General features: G+C 41.6%; 1 protein-coding gene across 2 annotated transcripts in view; it reads left to right on the top strand.

Annotated features, from left to right (window-relative positions):
* LOC149813309 (serine/threonine-protein kinase BSK5-like) overlaps nucleotides 1-26,461 on the top strand; it is a 74,616-nt gene that overhangs the window by 12,295 nt on the left and 35,860 nt on the right. For both annotated transcript variants that reach the window (XM_089991444.1, XM_089991445.1), the window contains 2 exons: nucleotides 18,188-18,273; nucleotides 19,560-19,748. In XM_089991444.1, the coding sequence (XP_089847570.1) occupies nucleotides 18,188-18,273; nucleotides 19,560-19,748 (275 nt within the window). The remainder of the gene's footprint in view (nucleotides 1-18,187; nucleotides 18,274-19,559; nucleotides 19,749-26,461) is intronic.

The raw sequence follows: 26,461 nt of genomic DNA, 5'->3' as shown, positions 1-26,461 counted from the left end.
TAAATCACTCATTTTCTGAAATCAATGGTGAAGGGACCTAGAAAAATTGGATGAAATAAAATGAATAATTGCATTTAAGGATGCGATTGAATCCCAACATTTTGACCAGAGATCTGAGGATCTCTAGTATGAACCCCCCTCCCTGCTTTTCAGACATTAAATATGTGGATTTGTTATGGGGTTTTGTCCTGCGGTGGGGATCTCAAACCTGAGGACTCGAGATTTGCCGTTTGACTGAGGGTTGGATCAAGGCGTGGGTCTTATGCCTTGATCTACGTGTCCGTGGATCTCCTCAGGGACGAGATCCACGGCGTTCAAACACAACCTAATTGTATCATTCAAATTTGAAATCCATGTCAGAGGAGTGAACCGTAGAAGGCCATATTTATGCCTGGAAGTAGATCTGCCCAGCCAACTCATTGATGTTTGAGCAAAATCAGAATCACATTCAGTAACATTCTGTATTGAAAAGCCAAACAACACATTTCAAGAAGTAGAGATTTGTATCTTTTTGGATTGTCCCAAAAATTTCTTTTGTTAGCCATTATTGAAATAATACATTTGGTAGAAGAAGAGAAACCTTATGATCCCTCTTTGCTAATTTAAGATAAGGAAGTGTGTGAGGGTGAGAGAAGTAGTGAGGAAACAGATTATGATCCATAACAGTGTGTGCCAGTAATAGAGCCAATCTGTTCTCTTATCTGCCATGAAAATGGATGTCCAAGACCATTTGGCATGAGCAGGACAAAGTCATGAGTGCCACTTTTTTACGAAGATGTAATAGTAAAGTAGGCATGTGTGCATCTCAGCAATATAACCAATCTGTTCTCTTATCTACCATGAAAATGGAGAGGAGAACAGACACAGGTATGCGATGAAGAAATACATCGATGTCCAGGGCCATTTGGCATGAGTAGGACAAAGTCATGAGTCACTTTTTTATGAAGATGTATGTAATAGAACAGTAGGCATACGTGCATCTCAGCAAACAGAAGCTACCGATGGTTTACCAACTATAATAGAAGTGGGTCAGAGTCTATGTAACACGGGCTCTTCTAACAGGTCCCCACACCCGTTTCGCACCCGCATGGGATAGAAGTGGATCAAAGTCTATGTAACACGGACTCTTCTAACAGGTCACCACACCTGCACCCATGCGGGTGCAACACTTGGACACGGCTTCCTTTGTGTAAGGTGAAGTCAACCACACTAAGGTCCATTTCTGTTCAGAAGTAGATTCAGTTAACCCTAACCAAGTCGCACCCGCATGGGATAGAAGTGGGTCAAAGTCTATGTAACACGGACTCTTTTCTAACAGGTCACCACACCCGCACCCATGCGGGTGCAACACTTGGACACGGCTTCCTTTGTGTAAGGTGAAGTCAACCACACTAAGGTCCATTTCTGTTCAGAAGTAGATTCAGTTAACCCTAACCAAGTCGCACCCGCATGGGATAGAAGTGGATCAAAGTCTATGTAACACGGACTCTTTTCTAACAGGTCACCACACCCGCACCCATGCGGGTGCAACACTTGGACACGGCTTCCTTTGTGTAAGGCTATGTCACATGGGTGCGGGTGCGGGTGCGGGTGCGGGTGCGGGTGCGACACGGGTGCGGCGCAATTCCAAAAAATTTGGACACGGGGACTCGGCTATATATATATATATATTAAAAAATATATATTATAAATATATATATTTTAAATATTATAATTATATATATAACAATAAATTAACACATAAAGATTGTAAATTTTAAAGCAAAAAAAAAGCAATTCTTAACAACACAAACTTACCAAAATATAACACATAAAGAAGCTTGTGAGTATGATAAACAACAAAACTTATCATAAATCTGCCTCATCGTCTGAATTAGAAGGAAGAACAGGATCGAGGTAGTCCATGTTGAGAGTATGTAAATTATGTTCTCCCTCCAAGTCAAAATCTTCTGGATTTACATCCCAATTCTTGGATGGTCCACAACTGCATCAAAAAATCACTATATTAGTATCTAACTTAAAACTTTGAATACAAATATGAAATATTTAAATACAAACTTTGAATACAAAGAAAAAAAAGTACCTATACTCTTCTTTGGTGCGGCGAGAAATTAATCGTAGATTTGAGTGAACATATACCAAATCCTCTGCTCTTTTACTAGTGAGTTTGTTTCTTTTAATGTTGTGAATTTGAGCATATGTACTCCAATTTTTTTCACAACAAGATGATGTAGCAGGTTGGGATAACAACTTCATTGCAAGACGTTGCAGATTTGGTGTCTCTGATCCATATGTTGCCCACCAATTAAGGGGATCTTCCTCGTCCCTTGCCACAAGTGCTGCTAAAGAATCAAATCTTCCAGTAGAAAACTTGCCAAACTCACTATTTACAACCTTAAACATGTGAGGATCATTAAAAACTCTTCCCAAATATATCATTCTATTTCTTGATATCTCAGGATCTTCATTTGGAGAAACACGACCAACACCTGCTGTCAACCATTTTTTTGCATAGTATTTTGGATTGAGAGAGTGTGCCATGCAATGCAAGGGTGTATTGCTTTTATCCCATCTTCTCACTAAAACTGAATGTACATGATTGTAAAATTCTGAATCATCAAGTGCAATATCTTTCTTCTCATGTTTAAAAATGATACTTTGAACTTTTTCAATCATATTGTCCCACATTTCATAAATTCTATGAAGCATGGGTACATCTCTGTCAACTTCTCTCAGCATTTCCCAAATAGGCTCTGTAAATTCAACAAAATATGTAATTTTATCCCACCAAAAATCATCACAGATGCATTTTTTGATAGCTTGAGCCTTGACATCATCTTCAGTACGATAAAAATCCCAATCTTGATCAGCCACCATCATCATCAATGCATTCTTGAGTTGCTTAATTCTTTTTATCATAACAATTAGAGAAGCAAAACGAGTTTCAGCAACTTTCAGTAACTTGAGATCAGAATGCCTATTAAATATAGAAAGGGCATGATGATGGTTTACAACAAAATTTCTAATATTTCGAACATCATGCTCTATTTCCTCAATCCATAAGCACATTTCATGTGCATGTGCATCATCTTTTGATGGATTGCATATACTCTTAAGTGCCAAATTTAAACTGTGTGCTGCACAAGGAGTCCAAAAAATATGTGAATATGTATCTTCACTTGCCAAATTCATTCCTGCACGACTGCAAACTGGAGCATTGTCAGTAATGATTTGCACCACACTTTCTTCACCCACTTCTTTTATCACTTCAACAAATAATCTCTTTAAATATTCAGCATCTTTATACTCTCCAGATGCATCAACAGTCTTCAAAAAGATTGGCCCATTTAGTGAATAAGCAATGAAGTTTATCAGTGGTCGCCTTTGTATATCAGTCCACCCATCAGAAACAATCGACACTCCATGTCGTTTCCATGCAAATTTTTGGGTCTCTAGCAAGTCTTCAATTCTATTTTTTTCCTCTGCAAGAAGGACTGTTCTTAGTTTTTCTGAACTAGGAGGCACGTAACCACTCAAATTGCAATTAGCCAAAGATGTAATCATATCTTTCCAATATGGACTTCTAGCTACATTAAAAGGAATTGAGCTTGAGTAAAAGAATCGACCAATCTTTTTATCAATTTCTGCTCTTGCCATGTTTTTGAATGACGCTTGTATTGTTTTATTGCTTTCCATCTTTCTTTTCTTTAAAAGCTCTTCTTGTGTATCACTAGCAGTAGGAAAAGACAAATTAATCGAATCGCTTTTCATCTCTGCAATTTTCTTCTTTTCAGCTTCCTCTTGTTCTTTTTTTAATTGCTTTAACATGTCTTTGTCAACCCCAGAACATGCCCTAATTCCTTGACCACGAATATGCAAAAGATGTGCTTTCACACGCGTATAAGAACCTGTGAAAACAGTCTTACATAGATTACAATGAAACTGCACATTCCCACCACCACCACTACTAGCTTTTATCCCTTTTGTCACAAGTCTCCAAAGTGGTTGAGAAACATCTAATTCAGGGTTAGAACTTGAACCAAATGTATTGACACTACCGCTAGAACTCGCCATTATATCTGAAAAGTGAAAACTGAAAAGAAAATAATTAAATAAGTAAATAAAATAAAGTTAATAAAACAGGGAATATTGGAGGGGCCGAGCCCCTCTTCTGCGAGCAGAGGGTGCAGGGAGGGGGGGCGAGCCCCTCCTCTGCGAGCAGAGGGTGCAAGGAGGGGCCGAGCCCCTCCTCTGCGAGCAGAGGGTGCAGGGAGGGGCCGAGCCCCTCCCCTGCGAGCAGAGGGTGCAGGGAGGGGGGCCGAGCCCCTCTTCTGCGTGCAAAGGGTGCAGGGAGGGGGGCCGAGCCCCTCCTCTGCGAGCAGATGGTGAAGGGAGGGGCCGAGCCCCTCCCCTGCGAGCAGAGGGTGCAGGGAGGGGCCGAGCCCCTTCCCTGCGAGCAGAGGGTGCAGGGAGGGGCCGAGCCCCTCCCCTGCGAGCCGAGGGTGCAGGGAGGGGGGCCGAGCCCCTCCCCTGCGAGCAGATGGTGCAGGGAGGGGAGCCGAGCCCCTCCTCTGCGAGCAGATGGTGCAGGGAGGGGCCGAACCCCTCCCCTGCGAGCAGAGGGTGCAGGGAGGGGCCGAGCCCCTCCCCTGCGAGCAGAGGATGCAGGGAGGGGGGCCGAGCCCCTCCCCTGCGAATCGAGGGTGCAGGGAGGGGGGCCGAGCCCCTCCCCTGCGAGCAGAGGGTGCAGGGAGGGGCCGAGCCCCTCCCCTGCGAGCCGAGGGTGCAGAGAGGGGGGCCGAGCCCCTCCCCTGCGAGCAGATGGTGCAGGGAGGGGGGCCGAGCCCCTCCTCTGCGAGCAGATGGTGCAGGGAGGGGCCGAGCCCCTCCCCTGCGAGCAGAGGGTGCAGGGAGGGGGGCCGAGCCCCTCCCCTGCGAATCGAGGGTGCAGGGAGGGGGGCCGAGCCCCTCCCCTGCGAGCAGAGGGTGCAGGGAGGGGCCGAGCCCCTCCCCTGCGAGCAGAGGGTGCAGGAAGGGGGGCCGAGCCCCTCCTCTGCGAGCAGAGGGTGCAGGGAGGGAGGCTACGAGCAGGGTCGACATACCTGACGGAGGAGGAACCGGTGGCTGCCTGTCGCCGGAGTTCGGATCGCCGGCGTGGTTGCAGGAGAAAGCTGCAGGGGCTGAGGGGGAGAGGCAAAATCGAGAGGGTAAGCCCCTCTCCCTGTCGATAAACCCCTTTTAGGGTTCGGCTGCCAAAAAAAAATTGGATCTGGGTCGGGTTTGGACCCGACCCGACCCGGATCCAAAACAAAATTGAAAACTCGAACTGGACAATTTTGGACTCGGTCAAAGTTGACCGAGTCCAAAATGTGGTCGGACTCGGCCCAGACTCGTTGACCGAGTCCGACTCGGAGTTGACCGAGTCCGGGCCGAGTCCAAAGCCGCACCCGAGTCCGCACCCGAGTCCGTGCGTGTCGACGCGGGTGCGGCAACCCTTTAGCCGAGTCCGTGTGACATAGGTGTAAGGTGAAGTCGACCACACTAAGGTCCATTTCTGTTCAGAAGTAGATTCAGTTAACCCTAACCAAATCCAGTTATGTTATATATATATATATATATATATATATATATACACACACACACACACCTCCACACCAGTGGTGTTATTTTTTATTGATGAGAAATAGCAATTGTAGATTGTTAATTTGATTTATTCCATAAATTTATGCACGATAAATTGATGATATGATAATTATTTTTATTTTATTAGTGTTAGATTAAAACTGTTTAAAATTTTATATATATATACCCTCTCCTCAGCCCTGCACCCAAGTTTTTTTAAAGTGCCGCATCGCCACATCCGCATCCGTATCTGCACCCGCTTCCGCACCTGCACCTATGTGACATAGGTTAAAGTCTGTGTGTGTAGGACTGCTGATAAATAAATGAAAGTGCCCCATTTCTTTCTCCTTCTAGGGCAGCTGAACTTTTGTCCTAGTATTATCAACAATAATACTATGAGAATGTAAAATGCTGAACTGAAGCAAACTTGAGCTAAGTCTGTACCAGGATGAACTGTGTAGCAGCTCTCCATCTTCGTCACATGCAGCTGAATGTGAACTTGAAAGCAAGAAGCTGAGTTAAGATACTGGGAACTAGGTGAACATAATGCAGGTGCATTGAGTGTATGGGTGGTTTATATGTATGTTACTAATAGCATAACCTTTTATAACTAAAAAAGTAAACAATTGCATGTGCATGTTTGTGCATGTGTGTGTGTGTGTGCAACTAATTATTATTGTAAACATGTATCTATTTATTGGTTTCTTACGCGAAAAGTGACTAAGTGATCGTTAGGCAGCTTTTTTAAGACCCATTAACTTGTGACTTGACTCGGCATGCGTTGACTGTTGACTCGGTTGGGCCAACTCGATGACTCAACCTGGTCATGACAACCTTTTATATATATATATATATATATATATATATATATATATATATATATATATATATATATATATATATATATATATATATCTATGTCACATGGGTGCGGGTGCGGGTGCGACACGGGTGCGGCGCAATTCCAAAAAATTTGGACACGGGGACTCGGCTATATATATATATATATTAAAAAATATATATTATAAATATATATATTTTAAATATTATAATTATATATATAACAATAAATTAACACATAAAGATTGTAAATTTTAAAGCAAAAAAAAAGCAATTCTTAACAACACAAACTTACCAAAATATAACACATAAAGAAGCTTGTGAGTATGATAAACAACAAAACTTATCATAAATCTGCCTCATCGTCTGAATTAGAAGGAAGAACAGGATCGAGGTAGTCCATGTTGAGAGTATGTAAATTATGTTCTCCCTCCAAGTCAAAATCTTCTGGATTTACATCCCAATTCTTGGATGGTCCACAACTGCATCAAAAAATCACTATATTAGTATCTAACTTAAAACTTTGAATACAAATATGAAATATTTAAATACAAACTTTGAATACAAAGAAAAAAAAGTACCTATACTCTTCTTTGGTGCGGCGAGAAATTAATCGTAGATTTGAGTGAACATATACCAAATCCTCTGCTCTTTTACTAGTGAGTTTGTTTCTTTTAATGTTGTGAATTTGAGCATATGTACTCCAATTTTTTTCACAACAAGATGATGTAGCAGGTTGGGATAACAACTTCATTGCAAGACGTTGCAGATTTGGTGTCTCTGATCCATATGTTGCCCACCAATTAAGGGGATCTTCCTCGTCCCTTGCCACAAGTGCTGCTAAAGAATCAAATCTTCCAGTAGAAAACTTGCCAAACTCACTATTTACAACCTTAAACATGTGAGGATCATTAAAAACTCTTCCCAAATATATCATTCTATTTCTTGATATCTCAGGATCTTCATTTGGAGAAACACGACCAACACCTGCTGTCAACCATTTTTTTGCATAGTATTTTGGATTGAGAGAGTGTGCCATGCAATGCAAGGGTGTATTGCTTTTATCCCATCTTCTCACTAAAACTGAATGTACATGATTGTAAAATTCTGAATCATCAAGTGCAATATCTTTCTTCTCATGTTTAAAAATGATACTTTGAACTTTTTCAATCATATTGTCCCACATTTCATAAATTCTATGAAGCATGGGTACATCTCTGTCAACTTCTCTCAGCATTTCCCAAATAGGCTCTGTAAATTCAACAAAATATGTAATTTTATCCCACCAAAAATCATCACAGATGCATTTTTTGATAGCTTGAGCCTTGACATCATCTTCAGTACGATAAAAATCCCAATCTTGATCAGCCACCATCATCATCAATGCATTCTTGAGTTGCTTAATTCTTTTTATCATAACAATTAGAGAAGCAAAACGAGTTTCAGCAACTTTCAGTAACTTGAGATCAGAATGCCTATTAAATATAGAAAGGGCATGATGATGGTTTACAACAAAATTTCTAATATTTCGAACATCATGCTCTATTTCCTCAATCCATAAGCACATTTCATGTGCATGTGCATCATCTTTTGATGGATTGCATATACTCTTAAGTGCCAAATTTAAACTGTGTGCTGCACAAGGAGTCCAAAAAATATGTGAATATGTATCTTCACTTGCCAAATTCATTCCTGCACGACTGCAAACTGGAGCATTGTCAGTAATGATTTGCACCACACTTTCTTCACCCACTTCTTTTATCACTTCAACAAATAATCTCTTTAAATATTCAGCATCTTTATACTCTCCAGATGCATCAACAGTCTTCAAAAAGATTGGCCCATTTAGTGAATAAGCAATGAAGTTTATCAGTGGTCGCCTTTGTATATCAGTCCACCCATCAGAAACAATCGACACTCCATGTCGTTTCCATGCAAATTTTTGGGTCTCTAGCAAGTCTTCAATTCTATTTTTTTCCTCTGCAAGAAGGACTGTTCTTAGTTTTTCTGAACTAGGAGGCACGTAACCACTCAAATTGCAATTAGCCAAAGATGTAATCATATCTTTCCAATATGGACTTCTAGCTACATTAAAAGGAATTGAGCTTGAGTAAAAGAATCGACCAATCTTTTTATCAATTTCTGCTCTTGCCATGTTTTTGAATGACGCTTGTATTGTTTTATTGCTTTCCATCTTTCTTTTCTTTAAAAGCTCTTCTTGTGTATCACTAGCAGTAGGAAAAGACAAATTAATCGAATCGCTTTTCATCTCTGCAATTTTCTTCTTTTCAGCTTCCTCTTGTTCTTTTTTTAATTGCTTTAACATGTCTTTGTCAACCCCAGAACATGCCCTAATTCCTTGACCACGAATATGCAAAAGATGTGCTTTCACACGCGTATAAGAACCTGTGAAAACAGTCTTACATAGATTACAATGAAACTGCACATTCCCACCACCACCACTACTAGCTTTTATCCCTTTTGTCACAAGTCTCCAAAGTGGTTGAGAAACATCTAATTCAGGGTTAGAACTTGAACCAAATGTATTGACACTACCGCTAGAACTCGCCATTATATCTGAAAAGTGAAAACTGAAAAGAAAATAATTAAATAAGTAAATAAAATAAAGTTAATAAAACAGGGAATATTGGAGGGGCCGAGCCCCTCTTCTGCGAGCAGAGGGTGCAGGGAGGGGGGGCGAGCCCCTCCTCTGCGAGCAGAGGGTGCAAGGAGGGGCCGAGCCCCTCCTCTGCGAGCAGAGGGTGCAGGGAGGGGCCGAGCCCCTCCCCTGCGAGCAGAGGGTGCAGGGAGGGGGGCCGAGCCCCTCTTCTGCGTGCAAAGGGTGCAGGGAGGGGGGCCGAGCCCCTCCTCTGCGAGCAGATGGTGAAGGGAGGGGCCGAGCCCCTCCCCTGCGAGCAGAGGGTGCAGGGAGGGGCCGAGCCCCTTCCCTGCGAGCAGAGGGTGCAGGGAGGGGCCGAGCCCCTCCCCTGCGAGCCGAGGGTGCAGGGAGGGGGGCCGAGCCCCTCCCCTGCGAGCAGATGGTGCAGGGAGGGGAGCCGAGCCCCTCCTCTGCGAGCAGATGGTGCAGGGAGGGGCCGAGCCCCTCCCCTGCGAGCAGAGGGTGCAGGGAGGGGCCGAGCCCCTCCCCTGCGAGCAGAGGATGCAGGGAGGGGGGCCGAGCCCCTCCCCTGCGAATCGAGGGTGCAGGGAGGGGGGCCGAGCCCCTCCCCTGCGAGCAGAGGGTGCAGGGAGGGGCCGAGCCCCTCCCCTGCGAGCCGAGGGTGCAGAGAGGGGGGCCGAGCCCCTCCCCTGCGAGCAGATGGTGCAGGGAGGGGGGCCGAGCCCCTCCTCTGCGAGCAGATGGTGCAGGGAGGGGCCGAGCCCCTCCCCTGCGAGCAGAGGGTGCAGGGAGGGGGGCCGAGCCCCTCCCCTGCGAATCGAGGGTGCAGGGAGGGGGGCCGAGCCCCTCCCCTGCGAGCAGAGGGTGCAGGGAGGGGCCGAGCCCCTCCCCTGCGAGCAGAGGGTGCAGGAAGGGGGGCCGAGCCCCTCCTCTGCGAGCAGAGGGTGCAGGGAGGGAGGCTACGAGCAGGGTCGACATACCTGACGGAGGAGGAACCGGTGGCTGCCTGTCGCCGGAGTTCGGATCGCCGGCGTGGTTGCAGGAGAAAGCTGCAGGGGCTGAGGGGGAGAGGCAAAATCGAGAGGGTAAGCCCCTCTCCCTGTCGATAAACCCCTTTTAGGGTTCGGCTGCCAAAAAAAAATTGGATCTGGGTCGGGTTTGGACCCGACCCGACCCGGATCCAAAACAAAATTGAAAACTCGAACTGGACAATTTTGGACTCGGTCAAAGTTGACCGAGTCCAAAATGTGGTCGGACTCGGCCCAGACTCGTTGACCGAGTCCGACTCGGAGTTGACCGAGTCCGGGCCGAGTCCAAAGCCGCACCCGAGTCCGCACCCGAGTCCGTGCGTGTCGACGCGGGTGCGGCAACCCTTTAGCCGAGTCCGTGTGACATAGGTGTAAGGTGAAGTCGACCACACTAAGGTCCATTTCTGTTCAGAAGTAGATTCAGTTAACCCTAACCAAATCCAGTTATGTTATATATATATATATATATATATATATATACACACACACACACACCTCCACACCAGTGGTGTTATTTTTTATTGATGAGAAATAGCAATTGTAGATTGTTAATTTGATTTATTCCATAAATTTATGCACGATAAATTGATGATATGATAATTATTTTTATTTTATTAGTGTTAGATTAAAACTGTTTAAAATTTTATATATATATACCCTCTCCTCAGCCCTGCACCCAAGTTTTTTTAAAGTGCCGCATCGCCACATCCGCATCCGTATCTGCACCCGCTTCCGCACCTGCACCTATGTGACATAGGTTAAAGTCTGTGTGTGTAGGACTGCTGATAAATAAATGAAAGTGCCCCATTTCTTTCTCCTTCTAGGGCAGCTGAACTTTTGTCCTAGTATTATCAACAATAATACTATGAGAATGTAAAATGCTGAACTGAAGCAAACTTGAGCTAAGTCTGTACCAGGATGAACTGTGTAGCAGCTCTCCATCTTCGTCACATGCAGCTGAATGTGAACTTGAAAGCAAGAAGCTGAGTTAAGATACTGGGAACTAGGTGAACATAATGCAGGTGCATTGAGTGTATGGGTGGTTTATATGTATGTTACTAATAGCATAACCTTTTATAACTAAAAAAGTAAACAATTGCATGTGCATGTTTGTGCATGTGTGTGTGTGTGTGCAACTAATTATTATTGTAAACATGTATCTATTTATTGGTTTCTTACGCGAAAAGTGACTAAGTGATCGTTAGGCAGCTTTTTTAAGACCCATTAACTTGTGACTTGACTCGGCATGCGTTGACTGTTGACTCGGTTGGGCCAACTCGATGACTCAACCTGGTCATGACAACCTTTTATATATATATATATATATATATATATATATATATATATATATATATATATATATATATATATATATATATATATCTATGTCACATGGGTGCGGGTGCGGGTGCGACACGGGTGCGGCGCAATTCCAAAAAATTTGGACACGGGGACTCGGCTATATATATATATATATTAAAAAATATATATTATAAATATATATATTTTAAATATTATAATTATATATATAACAATAAATTAACACATAAAGATTGTAAATTTTAAAGCAAAAAAAAAGCAATTCTTAACAACACAAACTTACCAAAATATAACACATAAAGAAGCTTGTGAGTATGATAAACAACAAAACTTATCATAAATCTGCCTCATCGTCTGAATTAGAAGGAAGAACAGGATCGAGGTAGTCCATGTTGAGAGTATGTAAATTATGTTCTCCCTCCAAGTCAAAATCTTCTGGATTTACATCCCAATTCTTGGATGGTCCACAACTGCATCAAAAAATCACTATATTAGTATCTAACTTAAAACTTTGAATACAAATATGAAATATTTAAATACAAACTTTGAATACAAAGAAAAAAAAGTACCTATACTCTTCTTTGGTGCGGCGAGAAATTAATCGTAGATTTGAGTGAACATATACCAAATCCTCTGCTCTTTTACTAGTGAGTTTGTTTCTTTTAATGTTGTGAATTTGAGCATATGTACTCCAATTTTTTTCACAACAAGATGATGTAGCAGGTTGGGATAACAACTTCATTGCAAGACGTTGCAGATTTGGTGTCTCTGATCCATATGTTGCCCACCAATTAAGGGGATCTTCCTCGTCCCTTGCCACAAGTGCTGCTAAAGAATCAAATCTTCCAGTAGAAAACTTGCCAAACTCACTATTTACAACCTTAAACATGTGAGGATCATTAAAAACTCTTCCCAAATATATCATTCTATTTCTTGATATCTCAGGATCTTCATTTGGAGAAACACGACCAACACCTGCTGTCAACCATTTTTTTGCATAGTATTTTGGATTGAGAGAGTGTGCCATGCAATGCAAGGGTGTATTGCTTTTATCCCATCTTCTCACTAAAACTGAATGTACATGATTGTAAAATTCTGAATCATCAAGTGCAATATCTTTCTTCTCATGTTTAAAAATGATACTTTGAACTTTTTCAATCATATTGTCCCACATTTCATAAATTCTATGAAGCATGGGTACATCTCTGTCAACTTCTCTCAGCATTTCCCAAATAGGCTCTGTAAATTCAACAAAATATGTAATTTTATCCCACCAAAAATCATCACAGATGCATTTTTTGATAGCTTGAGCCTTGACATCATCTTCAGTACGATAAAAATCCCAATCTTGATCAGCCACCATCATCATCAATGCATTCTTGAGTTGCTTAATTCTTTTTATCATAACAATTAGAGAAGCAAAACGAGTTTCAGCAACTTTCAGTAACTTGAGATCAGAATGCCTATTAAATATAGAAAGGGCATGATGATGGTTTACAACAAAATTTCTAATATTTCGAACATCATGCTCTATTTCCTCAATCCATAAGCACATTTCATGTGCATGTGCATCATCTTTTGATGGATTGCATATACTCTTAAGTGCCAAATTTAAACTGTGTGCTGCACAAGGAGTCCAAAAAATATGTGAATATGTATCTTCACTTGCCAAATTCATTCCTGCACGACTGCAAACTGGAGCATTGTCAGTAATGATTTGCACCACACTTTCTTCACCCACTTCTTTTATCACTTCAACAAATAATCTCTTTAAATATTCAGCATCTTTATACTCTCCAGATGCATCAACAGTCTTCAAAAAGATTGGCCCATTTAGTGAATAAGCAATGAAGTTTATCAGTGGTCGCCTTTGTATATCAGTCCACCCATCAGAAACAATCGACACTCCATGTCGTTTCCATGCAAATTTTTGGGTCTCTAGCAAGTCTTCAATTCTATTTTTTTCCTCTGCAAGAAGGACTGTTCTTAGTTTTTCTGAACTAGGAGGCACGTAACCACTCAAATTGCAATTAGCCAAAGATGTAATCATATCTTTCCAATATGGACTTCTAGCTACATTAAAAGGAATTGAGCTTGAGTAAAAGAATCGACCAATCTTTTTATCAATTTCTGCTCTTGCCATGTTTTTGAATGACGCTTGTATTGTTTTATTGCTTTCCATCTTTCTTTTCTTTAAAAGCTCTTCTTGTGTATCACTAGCAGTAGGAAAAGACAAATTAATCGAATCGCTTTTCATCTCTGCAATTTTCTTCTTTTCAGCTTCCTCTTGTTCTTTTTTTAATTGCTTTAACATGTCTTTGTCAACCCCAGAACATGCCCTAATTCCTTGACCACGAATATGCAAAAGATGTGCTTTCACACGCGTATAAGAACCTGTGAAAACAGTCTTACATAGATTACAATGAAACTGCACATTCCCACCACCACCACTACTAGCTTTTATCCCTTTTGTCACAAGTCTCCAAAGTGGTTGAGAAACATCTAATTCAGGGTTAGAACTTGAACCAAATGTATTGACACTACCGCTAGAACTCGCCATTATATCTGAAAAGTGAAAACTGAAAAGAAAATAATTAAATAAGTAAATAAAATAAAGTTAATAAAACAGGGAATATTGGAGGGGCCGAGCCCCTCTTCTGCGAGCAGAGGGTGCAGGGAGGGGGGGCGAGCCCCTCCTCTGCGAGCAGAGGGTGCAAGGAGGGGCCGAGCCCCTCCTCTGCGAGCAGAGGGTGCAGGGAGGGGCCGAGCCCCTCCCCTGCGAGCAGAGGGTGCAGGGAGGGGGGCCGAGCCCCTCTTCTGCGTGCAAAGGGTGCAGGGAGGGGGGCCGAGCCCCTCCCCTGCGAGCAGATGGTGAAGGGAGGGGCCGAGCCCCTCCCCTGCGAGCAGAGGGTGCAGGGAGGGGCCGAGCCCCTTCCCTGCGAGCAGAGGGTGCAGGGAGGGGCCGAGCCCCTCCCCTGCGAGCCGAGGGTGCAGGGAGGGGGGCCGAGCCCCTCCCCTGCGAGCAGATGGTGCAGGGAGGGGAGCCGAGCCCCTCCTCTGCGAGCAGATGGTGCAGGGAGGGGCCGAGCCCCTCCCCTGCGAGCAGAGGGTGCAGGGAGGGGCCGAGCCCCTCCCCTGCGAGCAGAGGATGCAGGGAGGGGGGCCGAGCCCCTCCCCTGCGAATCGAGGGTGCAGGGAGGGGGGCCGAGCCCCTCCCCTGCGAGCAGAGGCTGCAGGGAGGGGCCGAGCCCCTCCCCTGCGAGCAGAGGGTGCAGGGAGGGGCCGAGCCCCTCCCCTGCGAGCCGAGGGTGCAGGGAGGGGGGCCGAGCCCCTCCCCTGCGAGCAGATGGTGCAGGGAGGGGGGCCGAGCCCCTCCTCTGCGAGCAGATGGTGCAGGGAGGGGCCGAGCCCCTCCCCTGCGAGCAGAGGGTGCAGGGAGGGGGGCCGAGCCCCTCCCCTGCGAGCAGAGGGTGCAGGGAGGGGCCGAGCCCCTCCCCTACGAGCAGAGGGTGCAGGAAGGGGGGCCGAGCCCCTCCTCTGCGAGCAGAGGGTGCAGGGAGGGAGGCTACGAGCAGGGTCGACATACCTGACGGAGGAGGAACCGGTGGCTGCCTGTCGCCGGAGTTCGGATCGCCGGCGTGGTTGCAGGAGAAAGCTGCAGGGGCTGAGGGGGAGAGGCAAAATCGAGAGGGTAAGCCCCTCTCCCTGTCGATAAACCCCTTTTAGGGTTCGGCTGCCAAAAAAAAATTGGATCTGGGTCGGGTTTGGACCCGACCCGACCCGGATCCAAAACAAAATTGAAAACTCGAACTGGACAATTTTGGACTCGGTCAAAGTTGACCGAGTCCAAAATGTGGTCGGACTCGGCCCGGACTCGTTGACCGAGTCCGACTCGGAGTTGACCGAGTCCGGGCCGAGTCCAAAGCCGCACCCGAGTCCGCACCCGAGTCCGTGCGTGTCGACGCGGGTGCGGCAACCCTTTAGCCGAGTCCGTGTGACATATATATATATATATATATATATATATATATATATATATATATATATATATATATATATATATATATATATAATGGGGTAATGTTTGCTACCTTCGTGGGTAAGGAACCCCCTAGTAAAAAATTATAATATTTTTATTTTTTTCAGTCTTTTTTGGAAATCTGCCCCTCCAGATGCAATCTACATATTGTGTTCAATAGAAACTGACCTTTGGATCATGTTTTTCTGACGTATATGTCAGATTTTGCGAGGGTTAAAAAGTCGATGGCTTACAATGTACCAAATTTTCAAACCTTAGAAAAACATATTTTTATGGCAAAAAACTATGATCCAGGGTCAATTTTTACTATTTTAACCATTTTGTACACATCCATGAGGTCAGATTTGGTCAAAACAGCCTCCTCCCCCTATGAGTTTCAACTAGGTGGTTCCTTACCCATGAGGAAAAAAAATGCTATCCATATCTCTCTCTCTCTCTCTCTCTCTATATATATATATATATATATATATATATATATATATAGAGAGAGAGAGAGAGAGAGAGAGAGAGAGAGAGAGAGAGAGAGAGAGAGCAACAGCTAACCGCCATGCTAACCGGGCTTTCAAACGGTTTTCCCCATGTATTACTTAAATCTGACCATACAGATGTGTTTGGCACAGTCGATTTTCTAGGAAATGACACTTGGATCATGTTTTGTAGATGAAAAACATGATTTTTTAATCCTTGAATATTTAAGAAAATCTTAGACCAACAATTTTTTGAACCTTATAAAAACCTACCTGTGTATCGGAGTCGGATGATCCAAGAGTCAATTCCTATAAAATCAAGCATGTAGAACACATCTGTACGGTCAGATTTAAGGAAATCATGAAAAAACCCTTCGAAAGCCCAGTTAGCATGGCGGTTAGCTAGAAAAGTCGTTAATAGCTACCACATCTCTCTCTCTATATATATATACATGTATATATAAACTGCCATATACATCAGTAAACATGATCCAAAGGGCAGTTTTGATCGAACCTAATATGTCGATCAGATCTGAAGGGTCAGATGTGCAAAAAAAAAAGAAAAAATTAAATATTATTATTTTTTCACTAGGGGGTTCCTTGCCCACGAGGGTAGCAAAAATTACCCCTATATATAATTTGCTTGTTATATATTTGTATTATCTGTATATTTATATATCTTTTGTGTGTGTGTGTGTGTGTGTGTGTGTGTGTGCATGAGTGCATGTATGTCTAGATGTCTGACTACTTATTATTGTAAACATATATGTTGGACTTACTGGTTGCATAGGGGAAAAGTGAGGGGTACAGTGATTAACAACCCAATGACTCGTGACTTGACTTGGCATAGGTTGACTTGTGTTGTGACTCAGCTGAATGATGACAATTTTATATTTTGTGTTATATAATCTGTAATATAATATGCTTGTTATATATCATATCCTCAATATATGTATATATATCTTTTATATGTAAATATGTGTATCATGAGAGACTTTGTATATATATAATGTGTGTTAATGCATATATGCTATATATATATGTACATATAAAACCCTATGTATATATGTGTGTGCTGTGGTGTGTGTGTGTGTGACCATGGGTACAAAATGGTCATTTCCACCACTTGTTTTCGCAAAATTTTACCCTGCAGATGCAGTCAGCATGATCCATTAGAAATTAACACTAAGATCATGCTTTTTTGACAACAAATACGATTTTTTGAGCCTTTTACGAAAATTTTGTGCTGTTGATTATTGAAGCCTTAAAAAACTGCTCACAAGTTGTAATTGGACAATCCAAGAGCCAGTTCCTACAAAACCAATCATGTAGATTACATCTGTATGGTTAGATTTAAAAAGATCTTAAAAACTGCCGAAAATGGCCAGTTCGTGCTTCGCACATAGTTCTTAGTTACCAACGCCTTGTTATATATGTATGTATGTCTAGTGAACCAACAAAACTCAGTATGACTCATGAGTCAAACTGTGACTCAGCTGTAATCCCGAGTCCGTTCACTAGGTTAACCCAGTAAGTGGATGAGCTGGGCAGAGTCGGACAAGTTAAAGGGTTGACTCACAGTGCTTTAAAACATTTTCTATAGGCACCTTTTAGACACAAAATGGTTGGTTCTTATTCCCTTTTGCACTATTTCTTCTTTGTTTAATTGCCAACTATGTGCATAACGGCTGCTTGTTTCATGCTTTTTTCATGGGAAATCGTAGAGCTGGCATCCTTTTCTCTCTCTTTCCCACCATGGGTGAAACAAACATCAAATCATCATGGTGGGAAAGTGCCACTCTGGCACAACTAGTCCCCGTTTTTCCCCACCACCTTCCACTTTTCATGTGCAAATCCTTCCATACCTCTGCCATACTAAAGCATGCTTGGAGGAAGGCTGAGCTGGCTGGATTTTTTAGAAATCTGTGTTCTTCCCCACGAAAGGCCCATCCTTTCCATGAGAATGAACTCCCGCGCCCTAAGAGTCTGCTTTGAAGGTGGAAACAACTCAGTGACCTGTATTCAGCAGTCTTTGGTCTTATTGATGTTGGTCAGAATTAAATATTAATTTGTTTAACTATGAGTGCTATTGTATGTCATGGTGCACTGTTTTTCAAAATGCATATACTAAAATTTTGTAAATGCTTTGAATTTTACAAATAGTCAATCTTAGTATGTTGAATGGTTTATAGTCCATGAGCAATCATTGGCATGAGCTTGTAATGCTCTCTCTCTATTTCTACTTGTACAGGTAGAGTGACCCCTGAAAGTGTAATATATAATTTTGGCACACTTTTGCTTGACCTCCTTAGTGGGAAGCACATTCCTCCTAGTCATGTAAGTATCAGATTTCCTTCGTTATAATTTTGCTTTTAAGCAATGGCTGATGCATTTTCTTTTAGTTTCTTCTATGCAACATTTAGTGGTGAATATTATTTCTATGTCAACCTCATTTAGCTATTTCATTTTTTGGCTACCACTTAATTGGTTCACATAGTTAGAAATGTCAAAAATGTTTACGTGCATAATGCATATTCATTAAGCATGTGAAGTGTCTTCCTTGCGTCTGTTATATTAAACTATTTTACCATTAAGATGGTTGAGATTTGAGCCGTCTTCTAGTCAAATGCGGCGCCTGAGGTCATGAAATGCAACATACGTGCATCACCAATACTTTTTTGTGTCTTCAAGTCATTTGCATATGAGGTGCCTGAGCTCATGAAATACAACATACATGCATCATCAATACTTTTTTGTGTCTTCAAGTCATTTGTATATGTGATATGCAAATTTATTGGTTCACTGTTTGAACTTCTACTTACGCATTGTTTGTATGACTATGTACCTGTTAAAGGAACATACTGGTTGATTATTTATAGGTTCTTCTTAAATTGGGTAGCGCAGCAATTTCATGTTTCTATCAGTCTTGAAGCATGAATCTAGCTGTGTGTGTAGATCAGGCAAGTGTTTGATTTGAAAATTGAACATTGGGTTTGAGATAGGAAAATTCTGACCCTACTTTAAATGTTGTGGTTGATGACTTTATTGACTTGTTTTTCTGTCATAACTTGGTGGTCGATCATTTCTTATATATTGATTAGATCCTAGACTACATAGCGGTGACTTTTTGGTTGCTAAATGTTGTGAATAGCATGATTAATATATCCCATTTATGCTGAAACTGCTGTGTGCATATGGAGTCTAAGCCTCTAATGCTTTATGCAAGTAGTCAGGGTAGAATTGGGCAATTGACTCAGAGTTTGGTCAGGGACTCAGGCTTCCCTATCAATGGTTGTTCATGAGAAGGGTGCTGCGGAAGCATTCTAGTTATTGAGGAGGTAGCTATGTTGTTTGCTCCTTTGCAATTGCACCCAAAATCAGAATTGGCAGATACCTCTCCTAGAGGGAGCATTTGGCAATTCCTGGAATTTGGGTTTTCGCTTATCAAAATCCTTGAATTCCCTCTGATTCCCAGCTTCCAAACAGAATCATGTTCTTGTTATCTGGCTTTAGTTCCATTTTCATTTGTTGTAACTCTATCATTTTATTATTATATTATATCATTATTTGGGACCTGTGGCTTTATGGCGTCAATGTTGAGATATAGCCTTTATTTCATTCAGGCCCTTGACTTGATCCGAGGCAGGAACTTTTTGATGCTGACAGATTCCTGCTTGGAAGGGCAGTTTTCTAATGATGATGGAACCGAGTTGGTGCGGTTAGCATCTCGCTGTCTACAATATGAACCCCGTGAGCGGCCAAATGCAAAGTCTTTGGTGGTTGCTTTATCGTCTCTTCAGAGAGAAACTGAGGTAATTTGCCTTGATGAGGGGGGTAACATCAATTTCATAGCTTCTGGTGTGTCTTTGTTTTTATAATCTATAAATGTTTTTCAAGAAAATTCATGCTTAGAGTTATTCATCAGTAGCATTACTAGTGTTTATGTCTGCATTCATGTTATTTTTTGGATTTAAGAGCCTGCATTGAACCAGGCATCATCATGTTTTAGTTATTGCAACTTTTGAGACTATAATTGAACCTTTGCTACCTTAAGCGACTGGTTTCATGCTCATATATCATCTGGGGGATATCCCCAAGCTTGCATATCAAAAGAAAATGAAAACAGTCTATATGACTCATTGTGTTGGATGGTGTACATGACTCCTGTGGAAAAGTGGTCCGGTCCTTTTCTCCTGTTTATTGTTTTGGTACCCTATTGACCAAACCTTTTACCACTTGAAATGTCATTTGTTTCCTACTTGCAAGCTATGCCACATGCACTTGGAAAATCATGTGATATGGCATGAAAATGCTTAGTATGACATGAAGGTTTTGTGAAACTGGCAGTGAGAGTGTATGTGCAAATCCCACTATTGAAAGGAATAAAACGTGAATATCATCTTTATAGTGCAAATTCTAGAACAAGAATTCTATATCACTATGATTAACAAACATTATAATAAAGTGAAGTGGAAAATTAAAATGTACATAATTGGTGATAAATCTGAAAATTTGCAAAAGTAGTTACGGACTAGGGGTTCATGATCATAAGGAAACATAAGTGGAATTAAAGACTGTGTTTGACACAATTTTGACTTGGTGTCATGCCATGTTGATCTGTGGCATGCATGCTAAGCAGAGCATCTGTGTGTCATAGCTTGCAACCTATGTCACACTCACACTTCGCTTAGCATCAAAACATCATGGACACAATGTCAGAGACAGTTAACATTACTCCGTTAACTTTAGCCATATTCATTTCCTTTTATGATCCTCTTTACTTATTTTGCGTTCAATTGTGTTCTTTTAAAGGTTTTTGGCAATTACATCAAATTTCAATTTCAACTTATTTTTTTTATTTGATATTTTTATTATAGTGATTTAGAATTGATATTTAAGATTTTCACCTGATACTTTCATGTTTTATTACTTTATGTATATACATGTTCGTGTGTATGGCTGTGTCCCTGTGTCCCAATTTTTTAGAATATTCCATGTTGTACCAAGCATCATGTCCCATTCCCACAACCATATCCATGTGACATATTTTGCAACTTATCTTGCTTCTGGAAGCTAACACTGACTATGCCACCATCATGACTTTCCTGTAGTTTTAAATTTCATATCCATATTTACTTTGTTGGGGAAGTAACTATGCCACATGGATATGGCTGCCGATGCAGGGATACGGACATTTCTATAAACTTTCCTATATGATGTGTATAAAGGGATATGGAATGGCAATGGAGTATCCCTGTGACATGGGAAAGTAATGACTTGAGATAATTTTGGATCCTTTTGTAGCCTTCAGTTTGGCGTGTGCTCAGCCTGACTTTTTCTGTGTTTTCTTTGTATCCTGCCTGTAGAGGCACAAAACAAGAGGGTGGATTCATATATATGAAACTTATTGAGCTTAGAAAGTTTGCTTGGCCCCCAAGCTGCTTGTAGATGTTCTTGTTTAGTTGACCAGTTTCTGGTGGATGTAACAAGAGAACATTTTCATGCTTGACTTGTAACGACCCCAAACTCAACCCCTTTGAAAATGCGGAATTTTTTTTTTCTAAAACAGTGCGGAAAACTTCCCAGAGACCCGGGGTCCTCACAGTTCCAATTCCAACTGGATAGCCACAAACCACAAAAGAACTTGCAATTGACATCCATAAACTAACCCTTACCTTTATTCATGAATTAAAAACTAATCTCAAAAACAAAGTGTCTGACTCAAGTAACTACTGATGACAATAAGCAAATAACAAGAACACTAGACTGAAAAACCAAAATAAAGAGCCACTCTGTCCACAAAGAAGACTGCCAAAACTCGTTGTGACTCTCGCGCCCTCGCAGTAGCTGTCGACTTCACTGATCACCTGTTCCTGCGAAAAACCAACGAAGTAGGGTGTCAGAATCGAAATCCTGAGCACAGCTACTTCTTAATGAAACAAGTGAGATAAAGAGTCAAGATGAGATATCATGCAACAATTAAGGGAAATACATACAGGACAGTTTATAGCATTTGAGAATTTATTCATGCAACAATCATAAATGCTAAGCATGCAAGGACAGTAAAGCAGTAGCATCTACTAAAATTTCAGCATGCAACAAGAATTAAACATTCAACACTTACCCTCATGTATTGAGTAAGGAAACCATTAAAGTATGCATGATCTAATGCATAACAGGAAAATGCATGTCTTTTGTGCAATGCATGAATCATTTTATTATCTTCCATTAAGTCTTTTGTTTTCTTATGCATGCCCCCTATTAAATGCATAACTTTAAGTTTCTCTTTTTAATTAGCGTTGCCCGCGGATACACCAAACGGGTACAAACCCCGAGGTTAAGTCAGGTTCCCAGGGTAGTTTAGCACACAATTTATATTTTATTACTGGGTTCCAACTTAGCCCTCGACCGAATCACCTTCGGAACATTAGACCTCCACATCTAATGTCGGGGACACAAGGGACACCCCACGCCCACAAGTGCCACTTCCTTGGTACCAAAAACAACAGCTGTGTCAAACACACCACTCCCGGGTAAAGTGACGGACTCTCCCTAAAACCGTGGCCAGGAGAAGGAACCTCAATATCGGGTTCAGGGGACCAAAATTACGCACACGGAGTTTTGTATCCTCACAGTCTCCCCAAGACCGGATTTCTAAGATCCCCATTCTCCAGATGGGTGATCCCAGAAGGTATATTACACTATGCTTTGTTATTACTTTTTAATTAATTTCTTAAGTTTTGCAACATCATATGCAAAAAGAAAGATAAAAGCTCGCATCTACCTCGCGAGAGCTATCACAGGACTCTGGCCTGTGGAAACATATAGAACAGTGCAATAAAGCTGAAATATTAATAAAGCATGTTCTTTGCAATGCATTGAAAAGAATGAGGGAAAACAATTTCCCAGCTCGGGTTTACCAAACCCTCGATGATTCATTATGATCACCGTAGCACTGATGCAAGAAGCATAATCATATGTATGCAGTGGTATTAACATGCCTGCAAGGTATAGTCATGTATGTACCAAATTAACCCATTGATAATAAACATGAAATATGACATTCCCATATGCAAATTAACCTGCCCATGTTATACCTCTTTTTCCCGTGCATATGCATGGTATGCAAGCATCTTTGTGCAATCATTACTACATATGCCTTTAACCATGATTTGTGTTGAGATGGGCAAAGAAGCATTCATGTATTTATGTATGTGCAACAACATATGTCAAATCCATCGATGTGTAAGTACTCAAAACAAACTTTATCATGGAGTAATGTGTAAGCGTGATTCAACAGATATGGAAATCAAAATTTCAAGTACATGACTCATTCTTAAAGTTTATCATGCTTCAAAAGACTAACAATTCTAAACTTTACTAATCACACAACAGGCTCTGTTTTCATAATTTAACACACTTATGTTACTAGCATGCTACAGTATCCACATGAGAAAAATTATGTATTTAACAGCCCAACCCAGCCGACCCTGTCGGCTGGGTCTGACAGAATATCCATAGGCCCAGCTTGGGCCTGTGTATGCTGTCAAAAAGTCTCACCTGTACAGAAAATTTCCTGTATAAAGTATACCCAAAAGTTTTCTCAAGGCCCAGGCCCAGGCCAGCACCCACTGACTGGGTCGACTGGGCCTGCCCCAGCCCTGCCAAAACCATTCACACACCCAGCCAAGCACTTGGCTGGGCCTGTCGGTTCGGCCAGCAGCTGGCAGTCAACCGAGTGCCACTCGGCTGGCTGCCAGCCAGCCAATCCAACAGCCGATACTTCAACACAAAACAAATTTAAAAATTATTATATATATATATATATATATATATATATATATATATATATTTTTAAAAAGGACAATGCCCAGCCCAGCCGACCCTGTCGGCTGGGTCCAACAGCATGTACACAGGCCCAGTTTGGGCCTGTGTATGCTGTCAAAAAGAACAAAAAAAGGATTTTTGATTAATGCATATATATATATATATATATATATATATATATATATATATATATATATATATATTTATACAGCCATGCCCAGTCCAGCTGACCTTGCTGGCTGGGCTTAACCACATATACACAGGTCCAGTGTGGACCTGTGTATGCTGTCAACAACATCAGCCTAAGAACTATTTACGCAAAACTGCCTGTTAATTAATATCACATTTTTTTTTTGTAAAGATGAAAACACCCAGCCCAGCCCAGCCGACCCTGTCGGCTGGGTCCAAAAGCACGCACACAGGCCCAGTTTGGACCTGTGTGGGCTGTCACAAACGACAGCAAAACAGGGCACATGGAAACTGATTTTTTTTTTTTGAAAACACACACCTGCCCAGCCCAGCCGACCTTGTTGGCTGGGCTTAACAGCATATACACAGGCCCAGTGTGGGCCTGTGTATGCTGTCAGCAATCAACAGCATAACTTATTTTGCAAAAATTGAATTTTTTTTTTTTTTAAAAGATACCCAGCCCAGCCGACCCTGTCGGCTGGGTCCAAATACATGTACACAGGTCCAGATTGGACCTGTGCATGCTGTCAAAAACAAACAGCAAAACACCTATTTTGCAACATCTGCCCCTAGTATATCATATATATATATATATATCTATATATATTTTTTTTCTGAAACAACAAAAATACAGCCTATACGAAACGGGATAACGGTGGAAATCGAGGGTCCACTGTTCCTCTATGGATTTCCATCAAAAGAAGCATGGAAAATCCAATCTTTACCCTATTTCTCATTTGTTTCAAGAAGAAGTACCCATACCTTTTTGGAAAACAAAAGAGAATAGAGGCTGTGGAGGGCGTGTGGCTGAGCTCCGCTGTTTCCAACCTCCTCTTCTACCTCCTTCACTCTTCCTTGCTCTCTCTCTCTCTCTCTTCTTCTTCTTCTTCCTGTTTTTTTTCTCCAGCCAAAAGAAAGGGAAAGGGCTGCCGCCCCCCCCCCCCTTCCTTCTCCTATATAAAGCTGGAAACTCATTAGTGAGTTTCCAGATTTGGGTCTCCCACATTAGGGAGTTTCCAAATTCTTAGACTCCTTCACTAATGTACATTTGGTTGACTATTTGACCTCCTAATCCTAAAAGGTATGGAATCCTCTATACCCTTTTTAATTAAGGAAGAGGGCTAACCCTAGACCCTCTTAACTCTATTCTCGAAATTAATAAAAATCATTAATTTAATAAATATATTTTTTTGAATTTACTTATTAATAGGTATTCAAAAGTTCCCAAAATTGGTCTTGTTGACCCTGGAGACTTTTTATATAATAATAACCCCAATTTAAAGCTCCCAGCTGAATTTAAAGTCATAAAAATGTTAAGCTTGGATTTTGAATCGGATCCGGATCCAAGATCCAAGATCCAAACCCATACTCATACAAGATTTGGATTAAGACTTATATCCATTCCAGATTTTTGTAGGACCTAACTAGGACCCAAATCCATAAAAATTTGGATCCTATACCTTGGATTCAATCCAATCCAATTTCGGATCCGTTCCAACAAACTGCTAAAATTTTAGAAAAACGTGATTTTTGGGCCAACCGGAACTCGGATTTGAAAAAGTAAAATACCATTGCACTCAGAATTTTGAGACGCATCCAATGATATATTACATGAATATCAAATTCCGAATTTCGCCTGAAAATAACCCGAATGTCGCTTGAATTTCGCTTGAATTTAAAACTCTTTGCCACACTTCGATTGGCTTGTCTAGACCCTGATGATGAGACTTGGGTCAAACCCAAACTCTAAGACCTTGGTCTAAACTCGGGCCTCAAACGATTTTCTTACCAGACTTAGCCAAATTTCACAGTTTTCATGAAGCGACTAAGGTCTGAAAACACGAGATCTTACATGACTATGTAACATGGTATTTCAAAATGCTGAGCATATTGAGTTAACAGCTGACACCTCTGGGTGCTGCCACATATAGGGACCCTTTGTAATATAGGATGTGCTGTACACTTCTATAAATGTATGCTTTACTTCCAGCATTTTTTTCCTTTTATCTTATTGGAGCTCTTCATTTTCAGTATGAATATATATTGTAAATTGTATGTGTGTGTGTGACGAGCTACTCTCTTACACCCTTTCATAAGGAAAACTGCTGTGTTGTACCCAAGGTTGCCAAACTAGGAAGCGCAAGCAGAAGCGAGAAGCGAGAAGCGAGAAGCGAGGCATTTTAAAATTTATACGAAGCGGGAAGCGAAGTTTCAATTTAAAAGCGAAATATGAATAAAAAATGAAGCAATATGGAATCAAACAAAAACAAATAAAAACTAAAATAAAATTGATCATTCTTATATTTCATGATTTTTCTACATAAGAGTTAAATTTTTGTTAAAATCTAACAATGATGGTTACCAATTTAAAGAAAGTACATGGAAAGTGAGTGAAAGCGTGAGAGAAAATACATGAAAAAGATGAAAAGAAATGTGAGAAAAGTATATAGTATGCATAGACCATGTGTATGAGAAGCATAGAAGAAGCGTGGGGGAATCAAGCTTCCCA

Source organism: Nuphar pumila, chromosome 16 (assembly GCF_984573655.1).
Source record: "Nuphar pumila chromosome 16, dmNupPumi1.hap1.1, whole genome shotgun sequence".
Classification (NCBI taxonomy): domain Eukaryota; kingdom Viridiplantae; phylum Streptophyta; class Magnoliopsida; order Nymphaeales; family Nymphaeaceae; genus Nuphar; species Nuphar pumila.
Note: the sequence above shows the minus strand (reverse complement) of the source record. Positions and strands in the feature narration are given on the sequence as shown.